This window comes from Thamnophis elegans, chromosome 6 (genome assembly GCF_009769535.1).
Source record: "Thamnophis elegans isolate rThaEle1 chromosome 6, rThaEle1.pri, whole genome shotgun sequence".
Lineage (NCBI taxonomy): Eukaryota > Metazoa > Chordata > Lepidosauria > Squamata > Colubridae > Thamnophis > Thamnophis elegans.
Window position 1 is genome coordinate 63,803,095 of NC_045546.1, and position 13,405 is coordinate 63,816,499.

Sequence of the window (13,405 nt, forward strand, 5' to 3'; positions counted from 1 at the left end):
TGCCTGCAGTTAATAAAACTCTATTGCCTGAATATGCAGCTTTAAGTAAAGAGGCTGAGTTCCCCTTTTATTTTGAAGTTTAAGGCTTGGCAAAACTTTCAGTGAGTAAACATTGTAACAAGACCGTTCAGCAGATTCATCACCATTTAACTTCCAGATAAGCAAAGTTAATGAAGGAGTAAAATTCTTGTAGAAATGAAACTAATTAAAAAGCTTCTGCTGGCCTATTGTGAAACCAAAACATATGATAAGCAATCTCTTTTGTTTTGAATTCTTGTGAATTCTTGTGAGAATTAACAAAAAGTGTTCATTATTACCGGAGAAACCAGCCTGCTCGGCGCCATTTTAAAAGCCTCTAAGTAAATAATTTTTCGGAAGAGAAAAAGAAAAGAAGCTAAAATGTTGATAAACAATTATTGTCCACGGAAACGGATTCAGCTCGTGATAAGATTAAATCAAACAAAACTTTGAACTGAGTGGGGGAGACCTACTTTGTCCTGCACAAGGCAGTTTGAAATTCCCAGCACGGACAGCCGTTCTGCCTTGGGCTAGCCCCCCTTTCCCTGCAAGCACAAAAGCTGCAAAAATCGAAGAGCATTTGCCAGCAAAACAATTTCTTCTTTCCTTCTTGCCTGAAGGATAAGAAAACCTGATAAGACGTCAGATGGAAGATCCTCTAAACAGGTACGTAGCCAGGAATTCGGAGGCAGCTGATTTTTTTGCTGCCACCACCAGCAGGCTCCTCCCAGGAAGCCCTCAGAGGAGTTTTTAGTGAGAAATCTTCCAATAAGCTTTCCCCCCACAGACCCACTGATTGCACCATCAAGATTTTGCCTGGAGTGGCGCTTCCAAAACCCCAGATATATTCTATGTCGCCCAGGGAGATGGAGGAGATGAGGAAATTTATTGACAAGAACTTGGAAAGAGGATTCATTGAACCAGCTAGACCCAAGGTGGCTGCTCCTGTGCTGATCAGGGAGAAGAAAGATGGCTCTCTCAGATTATGTGTAAATTTCAAAAATTTGAGTTCTGTCTTGGCCCAGAACCTCAATCCATTGCCACTGATGAAGGATATGTTGGCCCAGCTGGGGAAGGGGCACATTTTTACTAAACTGGACTTATGGGAAGCATACTATAGAGTCCGTATTAAGGAGGGAGACAAGTGGAAGACAGCTTTCAACTGTCCCCTGGGTTGTTTCCAATTCCGTGTGATGCCTTTTGGCCTGCAGGGGGCACCTGCGGTCTTCATGCAATTAATTAATGAGGTTTTGCATGACCACCTTTACAAAGGTGTTATTGTATATTTGGACGATATCCTTATTTACACGCAAACACGTGACGAATATATCAAGTTGGTTCGTACAGTGCTGAAGAAGCTCCGAGCCGCAAAGCTTTATGCCAAATTGTCCAAATATGAATTTCATCAGGAAAAGGTAGACTACCTTGGCTATCGTATCTCCCACATGGGTGTGGAGATGAACCCCGCTAAGGTCAAAGCGGTCACTGAGTGGGAGGCGCCTCGTACCCGCAGGCAGTTGCAGAAAATTTTAGGTTTTGCCAATTTCTATCGCCAATTCATCTCTTCTTTTGCTAAGATAGCTCTTCCCATCACTAACTTGTTAAAGTCCAAAGGTGGCCTGAAACCCAGACCTAGCAAGCTGCTGGATTGGACCATGGAGTGTCAAGCTGCTTTTGAGAAGTTAAAACGACTTTTTGCCGAGTAACCCGTTCTGAAGCACCCGGACATGGACAAACCATTTGTGGTTCAAGCTGATGCCAGCGACGTGGCAGTCGGGGCTGTATTGCTTCAGACAAACGATCAAGGTAAATTGCAACCTTGTGCATACACCTCTCGCAAACTCACTGACACTGAAAGGCGTTGGGCAATCTGGGAGAAGGAGGCATTTGCTGTTCGTTGGGCTTTAGCCACATGGTGCCATTTCCTAGAGGGCGCTAAGCACCCGTTCGAGGTGTGGACTGACCATCAAAGTTTGGAAGCTTTGAGAACTCCCAGGAGACTTTCCCCTAACACTTGATTTCTATCAATGGAGTCTTGTGGTTTTCTTTCCTGATTATCCAATGAAGAAGTGCTGACACCAGTACAAATGCGAATGAGAGCAGATGGTGGATGTCATCATTCCCCTTATTCAAATAGCTGCCCAAATAACCACCAAATGACAATACCATGACCAGCAAGACCAACTAGCAAGCGACCTAACCACAAGACACAAAACTGAACTGCTAGCAGACCCCTGGTTCTGAAATAACCAACACATTGTGACAAAAAGAGATGACCTTGCATGAAAGGGGATGAAACTCTACATCCCGGAATCCCTACGCACCCTAATTCTCTAGAGGAGCCACGGCGCCAAACCAGCAGGCCACTTTGGGTTCCTAAAGACATTACATTTAGCCTGGAGGCAGTTCTGGACTGAAATAAGGAAAGATGTGGACAGTTAGAAAAGTTGTACCATCTGCATCACAATGAAGAGGCATCCGGGAAAACTCCCCGGACTGCTGCAAATAGTAGCAGAGCCAATGAGGCTGTGAGAGGAGATTGCAATGGACTTTATAGTAGAGTTGCTAAAAAGTGGGAGAAACACAGTAATTTGTAGTCTAATAGACTTGTTCTCCAAACAGACACACTTCATTCCCTGCAGCAGACTACCCTCAGCTCACAAGCTGGCCAAACTGTTCCTGAAGGACATCTACCGCCTGCATGGAGTACCTCGAAGAATTATCTCAGACAAAGGGGTCCAGTTCATGGTTAAGTTCCAGAGAGAGTTCCTGCGGTCTATTGGGTCATCCCATGGCTTTAGCTCGGCTTTTCACCCGAGCACCAGTGGGGAGGACAGAGAGACTGAACGCTATGGTGGAGCAGTACCTGAGGTGCTACGTGAACTATCAGCATTCCAATTGGGCAGACCTTCTGTCTTTCGCTGAGGTCGCGTACAATGTTGACAGCAACACAGGACTAACAACATTCGAAGTAATGAGAGGCATGGACTTTGTTCTAATGCCTGAGTATCCAAGGGATCCTCTTTCCTCAGTCAGCTTGACTGACTGGATGTCAATGCTAAAAGCAACCTGGGAGAAAGTCAAAAGAGCACTAGCTAAAGCAGCAAAAACCTATAAGAAACAAGCAGACAAGCACCGAGCTCTACAATGACCATTCTTAGTGGGAGAGAAGGTTTACCTCGCCACAAAATATTTGAGATTAAGACTCCCTAGCAAGAAACCAAAGTTTGTGGGATGATTCCCCATAGTAAAGATCATCAACCCAGTCTCAGTGCAACTGAAGCTTCCCTGACTGCTAGGGAGGATACATCCAGTATTCCATAGTAGCCTCTTAAAACCCATGGTCAGATCCACTCTGAGACCACTACCATGGGAGACCCCAGGCATGTTGGTCATAGGGGACCAAACCCATTATGATGTGCAACTCATCCTTGATTCGAGGTGGCACAGGAGACCACTCCAGTACTTAATCAAGTGGAAGGGCTTGTCAGAGGCATCTTAGGTAAAGAGTACAAATATCCAGGCTGATCGCCTTATAGAAATATTCCATGAAAAAAATCCAAACAAGCCTGGGGGGGGAGGATGTAGCCTTGAATCCTATACTTGTACTCAAATTATTTTTGCTTGCACAGATTGCTTTTGAAAAGTGAGGTGAGCCAGATATCAACTCTCTGTGTTGACATTCCATGCCAGGGACGTGCAGTCAGGGGAGGCAGGGGAGGCAGGGCCTCACCACTGTCATCATGAAAAGAAAAAAAAATGTAAAAGGAAAAAGGCTGAGGTAGTTGCTGCCAGAGTCACAGTGGATGACTCTACTTAGTGCTTAACTGTTTAAAAAAGCCTCTTAAAAAGTGCCCTCTACAGGAGGAGGCAGGAGAACCACGTGCCTCATTTAGACTATCTTTATGATCACTCAAGCAGAGTTAAGCAAGGGTTAAAAGCTGAAAAATTCCTTATGTAGATGAGGCATGTGGTTCTCTCGCCTCCTCCTGTAGAGGGCACTTTTTTTAGAGGCTTTTTTAAACAGTTAAGCAGAGTCATCCATTGGAGACTCTGGCAGCAGCTAACCCAACCTGACCTTAGCAGCTCTTGCCTTTTTCCTTTTACATTTTTACATTTTCATCATGGCAGACAAGAGCAGAGTTGAAATCCTCTGTGAAACAGCTGGAAAAGGTATGTGGGTCGGAGGGAGGGGGAGGAATTCAAATTTAATGTAATTTGTAAGTAATTGTATTATTGTAAGTAATTTGTGTGTGTGTGTGTGTGTTTTACCCGCCTTTGCTGGCTCGTGGGCTGGCACTTTTTTATGTCGGACATAGCGTCAGAGCTTTTGGACATAGCGGCAGGGCTTTTGGGCATAGCAGCAGAGCTTTTGGACATAGCGGGATGCCTCTATGTCAGACACAGCGGCAGGGTGTCCGGATGCCCCGGCGCTGTGTCCGACATAGGGGCAGGGCACCTCTATCTCAGACACAGCAGCAGGGCGGTCAGATGCCCTGCCGCTGTCTCCGACATAGAGGCGGCTTTTGCCCGCTTGTCTCACCAGCCATAAACCTCACCACATGTCACTGTTCCACGCATACCGTCGGTGAAGCTGGATCTCACATTACAGTAGCTGGGTTGAGTTGGGCGTATTTATTGGGCAACATGATTTATAACATAGAGTGAGGAGAGGAAAGGAACAGGGGCAAAGTTCAGAAGCAGATAGACAAAGCAAAAGAAATCACTGCGAATAAATCTTGACTAATGAAGCTGTTAATAAATCATTAGTTTCTGTATTGAAAAATTAGCTCTTATTATGTGTTCGTTATGGCATTGTTGGGAAGCTTTACACAGGCATTAAACTAAGCTATAATATCCTGCAAAAGATGTATTTGTAAAATTCATTTACCGCAATGTGAAGATACGCATACAAAATATTATCTCTGTCTGAAAATATATTTTTCCAATTCAGAAATAATTAATTATGTTTGAAAAATATCTTTTCCTCTTTCTTCTTTTTGATAAATATAATACTTTTATAGATGAGTATTGGGTTTTTCAGTTTTGACATTTTTCTACAAAAATTATGTGAAGAAATCCATAAATGATTGTAACCAACCTTTACATTGGTTTGCAATGCAAAATTTGTTTGTGCTTAGCTATTCTTGGGGGAATTGACTTGTATTTCTTGTTTAATTACTTTGGTCATTAAAATCTCTAACATTTCAAACTGTTTAAAGAGCCAAATGCATTTATATTACCTGGATAATTATATTGATTTTACAGGATTCTCCACAACAGATGACGTTATGTATGAAATTCAATTTGAATCTGAAAGAATGAATTCTCAGCTGAAATCTGCAGTAGCAATAAACTTGATAAAGAAAGAGCGAGATCTGAAAACTGGAATTGTGACTTTGATCTTTAACATAATATTTACACCCTACAAACCAACAAGGTATAGTTATGATAGTATCCACAATTTACTTACTAGAATTGCAACACGAGTTTTCCTTTATTTCCTATCTTGGCTAAAACTAAAGAGTTGATTCTAATGTATTAACAATTTGGCGTCTGACACATGCAAAATACTACTGTCGTGTAAACTCTGATTTAATAAGCTCTGGAAAATTTCACATAATTCACATGTTTATGTTAAAAAACAAAAATTCTTGTTCATGCACTGAACTATCCCCTTTATTGGCAGGTATCCCAAGCAACATGTGTTGTAGTGTTTTGATACAAATTCTGCTCTTTACATGATGCAGGATCCAAATATAAACTTTCACAGCATGTATCATGAGGTCAAAACATATGTCATTTTGGTACTGTCATGTTTAGAAACAGACACCTGTGTCTCTAGTCATGGAATTCACCTAAATCAAAGCTTTGTGTCCTCAATAAAGTCCTGAATGTTGGACTTTATAAATTTAGGAATTTATTTAAATTTATCTGCTTTTTAAATGACAAATTTTAGTCATTTCAAGTCTTGGAATTTCCACTGAATAACATGGGTTTGCTGTGAACATTGATATCAAAGAACTTAAATATCCAAGAAATATATTGATCAATGATCAGAAGAAGTTACTATTTATATTTCAGGTTGCTCTTGAATTTGAATAGGTGAATTCAAACCCATCTTCAGCAAGTTTTGACAAAAAAGACCTCAGAAAGCTTTGTTTCTCATTCTCCCTTCCACTGTATCTCCAATTGTCATCAAGCTAAATTATATCTGAAAAACACTTTTGGCAGTTCAGTCTCTGGTTGTGCAGAAGGGGAGTAGGAGGGAAAAGTTATCTTTTCTAACTATAGTTTCCTTAAGAGTGAAATCTCACCCTATGACTATTATTAAGTGTTGTACCTTATGATTCGTGATGAATGTATCTTGTCTTTTTATGTACACTGAGAGCATATGCACCAAATTCCTTGTGTGTCCAATTACACTTGGCCAATAAAGAATTCTATTCTATTCTATTCTATTCTATTCCATTCCATTCCATTCCATTCTATTCTGATGGAATGTGGAACATGACAGAATGTTATATTATTTTTGGAACTTAAAATACATCTCAGTTATTGGATATTATACTGTTGTCATATTATAGTTTTCTCTTCACCAGACTACTATCCAAATGTACTGTGGTTTATGGTGAATTAAATTGCACCAATTAGTTTGGGTTTTTTCATTGAATAAAGAAGCACATAAAATAATACAATATGTAGCTGTCAGCTGTTCCAAAGTAAGAAAAAATATATTATCCTGCTTAAACATAATATCTATAATCCAATTTAGAAACAGCTGTGTAATGCATTATGTGTTAAAGAATATAAGCTTCTATTACACCTTCATCATAATGACTTGAATTGTGTTTCATGAAACTTTTAATGATAATTAATATTGTATGCTTATTTTTTTAGGAATCCAGCAACTTTGGTGGTACAGCATAGCGCAGGAGGCATTTGGAAATTTCCAATATTGTTTGTTGCCACAGATCCAGAAGTAGATGATGTTATTGATATTGAAGCAATTGGTTTAAATAAGGAATCTGTAGTCAGCTTTAAGCTTACAAGCCAGACAAGGTATGAGTATTCAAGACAAAATGTTTCATCTATTTGTTTATTAAGGTAATATGTAGACTCTAGTTACCATTTCATCATGATATAAGTAGTAGAAGCCACAAAATTAATCAATACAATGCTTCACTGAACATTTTCTTCAACTGTTCATATACAAATCAGCATACAGGTGAAAAAAATATGGTATCAGAATAAAATTCTAAAGCAGATTAACAATTGCTGTAACTGTGAAATTATTGAATCTCTCCAAAATCTAATCCATGGTAGTTTTTAATTTTTAACTTACTATTAGATTTGGGTTTTACTTTCCTTAAGAAGGTCAAGCCAGGACACAAGAGAGTGTTATCTTCAAAACAACCACCTGGAAAACCTGGTGATTGTTCAATGAGCAAATGTTCCTCTCCAATTATTATACAAGAATGGGAGGGGGATTGGGAAATTGCTATAATTCTTTCACTCCAGAGGGGAAGGAAAATGCCAAGATCCCAGTAGGGGTTTGAACCAACAGCAAATGCTTGCCCTACTGTTCCAGATAAAATAGGACAAAATTGTATTTCTGTTATAATTGTGTTATGAGCAGTAAGTGTTAATGTTCCAACTGACGAACCCAACCAAAGCAAGCATGGTCAAGATGATCCAATCTCTTAATGCAAAACTTTATTGAGTACTTCATTTCAGCACAGATGAGAGCAAAACCAGATTTAAACATTTTCCGCACAAATCCACATAGTCAAAGTTCAGAATCTCCTTCTCCCAATCAGACTAGGTCACATTGTTCAATGGAGTCTCCTGGTATTGTTGTGAGAAAGTCTTTTGTCTCTGGTAAACTCCTGCTGAAACGTCTTTCGCTTTCATGGCTGGTATCTATTTTTAAAAAAACATAAAAAACAACATAAAAATTTAACAAAAAGGCAACAGTAAAAAATATTGGGTTTCTGTCTGAATGGTCTCTTGTGACGAGCCGAAGACAGAGAGTGGAAGTGTGACCTTCCTCCCATATTTGGGCATACCAGGGGTTGTGACTTTAAATAAATAAATAAATAAATATATATATATATATATATATATATATATATATATATATATATATATATATATATATATATATATGTATGTTTTTTTATTTGTGCTGATAAATAAATAAAGGGAGACTAGTATAGATCTATTTCAAGCTATTTCGCTCTCATCAGCTAGCCATACCCTTACTGGGATTGATGGAAGCAGTTAGCTTCCTCCCATAATTGGGGCTTACCAGGGGTTGTAAAAATATACACACACCAAATTTTCAGATTGGTAAAGAGGGACACCTTTGACCGGGGGGGGGGGGCTGATTAAAAATTTTATACGGAGCAACAAAAATGTTCATATAACGCAAAAATAGTATTGTAATATTTTTTTATTTCAACATAACTACAATTTACAAATATAAATTGTAACTGTTGCCAAACATCAAAATTTTGATCACGTGACCATGAGGATGCTGCAACAGTCGCTAAGTGTGAAAATGGTCGCTAAGTGTGAAAAATGGTAATCAGTCACTTTTTTCAATGCCATTGTAACTTTTGCCACTAAGCCCATTATACCACCTTTCTTGTGACAGTTCTTAAGTGAATAACTGCAGCTGATAAGTTAGTAACATAAATGAATCTGGTTTCCCCATTTGACTTTGTAGAAAGGTGATTATATGACCCCAGGACACTAAAACCATCATAAATATGAATCTGTTGCCAAAATTTTGATCGCATGACCATGAGGATTCTGCAACAGTCACTAAGTGTGAAAATGGTCGCTAAGTGTGAAAAATGGTAATCAGTCACTTTTTTCAATGCCATTGTAATTTTGGTCACTAAGCCCATTATACCACCTTTCTTGCCACAGTTCCTAAGTGAATAACTGTAGCTGGTATTTTGTATTTTGGATAGAATCTTTTTTTAAATAGCCTAAGACAATTTTAAAAAAGAATCCACACAGAATAAATTGAAGTAAAACATTTCAAACTATTCTTTCTATGCACAATATATTTCAAAGTATTGTGCATAGAATTTTTAAAAATGGTTTCACTTCAATTTATTTTGGATAGAATCTTTTTTTAAATAGTCTAAGACAATTTTAAAAAAGAATCCACACAGAATAAAACTATTTTAAAAAGTCCTATGCAAAATAAATAAAATATCATTTTAAAATACATTAAAAAAATAAAAGAAAAAACCCAGCTTACTTACCAGCAGGCACAAGTGAGCACTCCAAGTCAATCCAGAATTATGTAGATGTTAATACAAAGAACTGAGCAAATTAAAATGGTGAAATTAGTCACCATTTTTCCCACACGAGCCGACCTCCAACCTCCGTGTCCCTCCCCTGTGGAGAATCCAGGAAGGAACACTCGCTACCTCTCTAGCCAAGTATTTCCTGGAGCTCTATGGTACTTGGTCATTTTTTCTTATAAAATGAGGTAAAAGGGGTGGCGGGGGGTCCGTTTTCTTGCTTTAATGTTTTAATATCTTCAATGAAAGTACTGAGACAGAGAGAGGGTTTAGACTGTGTATCTTCTGTCTTGCCCCGGTTAGGATTTCTTAAGCAAATCCACTGGGCTTTCAACATGAAGCCAGAAAATCGGGACTTTTTAAAAACGCCCCGGGACATGGCACAAATTGTTAGAAATCATGACTGTCCTGCTGAAATCGGGACGTCTGGTCACCTTATATATATACCATATTTTGATTACTTCCTTATTAAAATTATTTATCAACAACAGGATATCTTTATAATATACACTTAGAGTTATACATTATATCACCAATCCTGTATCAAATGTACATAGATTCATTATTATCCTTATCCTTCATTTTAAAACAAAAAATTCTAAATTATTCAATACATGAATACACACACACACACACACACACACACACATATTCAGTCTTTCATTGTTTGTTATTAATCTATTTAACAACATAATTGTATTATCACTTATCTCCTTCAATTAAAACATAAGTAAAACATTTTTCATTTCCAGGTTTTTTTTCTAGCCACCGATAAAACAAATCCCATATCCCTATAAAATTGCTCGTCTTCTTGTTCTCTAATTTCAAATGTCAATTTGCTCATTTCAGCACACTCCATTATTTTTCAAATAACTTCTTCCTGTTTTGGTATTGTTTCATTTTTCCAGTTTTTTGCAAACATGATTCTAGTTGCTCTTAAAACGTTTACAATCAAATATTTTAAGTCTTTGTTATAGATTTCTGGTATGATTCCCAGTAAAAAAAATCTCTGGTTTAAGATCTATGTGTTTATGTATCATTTTCTCCAACCACGTGTGAATTTTAGTCCAGTATCGTTTGGCTTCAGAACAAGTCCACCACATGTGGTAATATGAGCCCAGTGTCTGATGACATTTCCAGCACTTTTCTGATTTATTCTAGGACATTCTTGCAATTCTTGTTGGGGGTAGATGCCACCTGTAAAACATCTTATACAAATTTTCTCTATATGCAGTTGACATTGTCATTTTATAATTTTGAGACCACAATTTCTGCCATTTCTCTAAAACAATCCCATGCCCAACGTTTTTCCCCAAGCTATCATGGTTTCTTTAACTTGTTCCTCTTGTAATTTAACCTCTAATAAATATCCATATAATTTTTAATTACTTTTTCATCAGTACCCTTTAAAATTTTAGCTAACTCAGTCATTTTGTTGTAAAGACCTTTTGATTTTCTATCTTCATTATATCTAGTTTGTATCTGTACATATGAGTACCAATTCATTTCTATTCCTTCTTGTTTCAACTCTTGAATAGATTTGAGTTCACCCTCTGCATTCAGTATTTCAACATATCAAACTGTTTGTTCCTTTTTATATATTATTGGGTATGAAAATGCTTTAATCGTTGATATCCAGACTGGAGTTTTTAAGTAGTGTAATCTTTTAACCTTTTTCCAATTTAATAGCAAAGCCTTCCTTATATAATTTCTTCTAAAATAACCATGTGCTTTAGTTCCCTTATTCCATAAAAAAGCATGCCATCCCAACAGTAAATCATGACCAATAATCTAGAGTTTTTTAGTGTTATCCACTCCTTAATCCACATCAGGTTTGTTGCTTGATAATATAACTCCCAGTCAGGTAAGCCCAATCCTCCTCTTGTTCTAGCATCTTGTAACAATTTGAGTTTTATTCTTGCTTTTTTCCCTTGCCAAGTAAACTTCAAAACTATTTTATTTAGATCTTCAAAAAAGTTCTTGCCCAATCTGATTGGGATTGTCTGGAACAGGTATAAGATTCTGGGTAAAATGTTAAGAAATTCTTCCTATCATTGATAGTTGTAGGTTTTTCCATTTCATCAAGTCAGTCGCAATTTGTTGTTTTAGTCTAGTATAATTGTCCTCCTTGAGAGTGCTACATCTAGCTGATAAGTATATCCCCAAATATTTAACCTTGCTTGTGATTTGAATCTGCAAAGCTTCTGCCAACTCTTCCTTTTGTCTTAATGGTATGTTCTTTGTCAAAATCTTTGTTTTGTCTTTATTTATTTTCAAACCTGCTACTTTTCCGTACTCCTCTATCCTTTCTAACAATTTGGGTGCTGTCTCTAGTGGCTCTTCAAGAATAAAAACCAAATCATCTGCAAACGCTTGTAGTTTGTATTCTTCTTTTTTAATTTTCATTCCTTTTATTTCTTCTTCTCTAATCTTTCTATTTAAAACTTCTAATGTTGAGACAAAAAGTAGCAGTGATAATGGGCAACCTTGTCTTGTACCTCTCTTTATTTCAATAGAATCTGTCAATTCTCCATTTACCATTATCTTTGCTGTTTGTTTATGATACACCATTTGTATGGTTTGAATACATTTCTTACCAAAATCCATCTGTTCCAATTGTAAAAAACATAAATTGCCAATTCACGTTGTCAAAAGCCTTCTGTGCATCAAGAAACATCAAGGCCATTTGTTTTTCGGGATGGGCCTCATAGTATTCCAAAGTATTCAAAATCATTCTCATATTGTCTTTAATTTGTCTCTTTGGTAAAAAATAACATTTTGATCAGAGTGGATAAAGCTATTTAAGTACTTTTTGAGTCTCTCTGCTAATATAGATGCAAATAGCTTGTAATCTGAATTTAATAAAGAGATTGGTCTATAGTTCTTGGTTTGTGTTAAATCAATCTTCTCTTTAGGTAGCAATGCAATGTATGCTTCTGACCATGATTTAGTTATTCCGCTCTCAGATATCACTTCATTCATAAATTCTAAGAGTGGGAGAGACAAGATTTCTTCAAATGTTTTATAGAATTCCACTGGTAGTCCATCCGGACCTGGGGTTTTTCCATTATTTTGTTTTTTAAGTGCTTCCATTAGCTCCATCATTGTTATTTTACTTTCCAATATTGTTCTAGTTTTGTCTGATATCTGGGGAAGATTAGCATCCTATAGATACTTTTTAATTCCTCCCTCTTCCATTTTCTCTTGTTCGTACAGCTTAACATAGTAGTCTTGTATAATTATCTTTTTCTTAGCGTTTCCATACTGAATTTATCCTTGCTCATTTCTTAATTGGAATATTTTCTTTGCTTCTCTCTCTTTATGCAGTTTATATGCCAACCATATGCCTGGTTTATTTGCATTTTCAAAATAATTCTGTTTAGTGCCTCTAATTTTTTATGCCAGTTCTTCCTTTTCCAGTAGATCCATTTTATGTTTGATTGTATCCATTTTTATTTTAACATCTTTTTTGTGGCAATCTCTGTAACTCTTTTTCAAGTATTTTATAATCGTTGTCTATGGCTTTATACGTTTGTCTTTTCTTTGAATATCTCTTCCTTGTGTAGTCTATTATCAGACCTCTAATAACAGCCATCATTGTATCCCAAAGATTCGGCATTGATGTATCTTCTTTTCTGTTTTCTTTAAAGAAAAAGGCCAATTCTTTTTCCATTTTCTGTACAAAGTCTTTTTCTTTCAATATGATATTATTTAGTGTCCATCTAGATCTTGTCCTTTGGCCTTTCCATTTAATTGTAATTGGGTTATGGTCTGCCCAAGTGCTTGTTTCAATCTCAATTTCTTGTACATTGCAAATCAATTCTGGAAAATGAAAATGATGAATGTCTATTTGAATAAAAAGTATATTGTTCTTTTGTAGTATTTCTTTCTCTCCATATATCTTTTAAATTTATTTCATCTATCATCCTGAAGAAGGATTTCGGAAGCAGTTTTCTATTTAACTTTGTTGTTTTGTATGTTTTGTAGTCCATGTTCTGATTTACAATGCCATTAAAATCTCCCATCATACACATATCAACATAGTCCAAATCCAAGATTTTTTT

At 36.9% G+C, this 13,405-nt stretch overlaps 1 protein-coding gene across 1 annotated transcript in view; it reads left to right on the forward strand.

The window, feature by feature from the left end:
* The window catches only part of LOC116510543 (cilia- and flagella-associated protein 47-like), a 93,484-nt gene that overhangs the window by 42,024 nt on the left and 38,055 nt on the right, over nt 1-13,405 (forward strand). The window contains exons 2-3 of the mRNA XM_032220142.1: nt 5,287-5,458; nt 6,919-7,080. Of these exons, the coding sequence (XP_032076033.1) occupies nt 5,287-5,458; nt 6,919-7,080 (334 nt within the window). The remainder of the gene's footprint in view (nt 1-5,286; nt 5,459-6,918; nt 7,081-13,405) is intronic.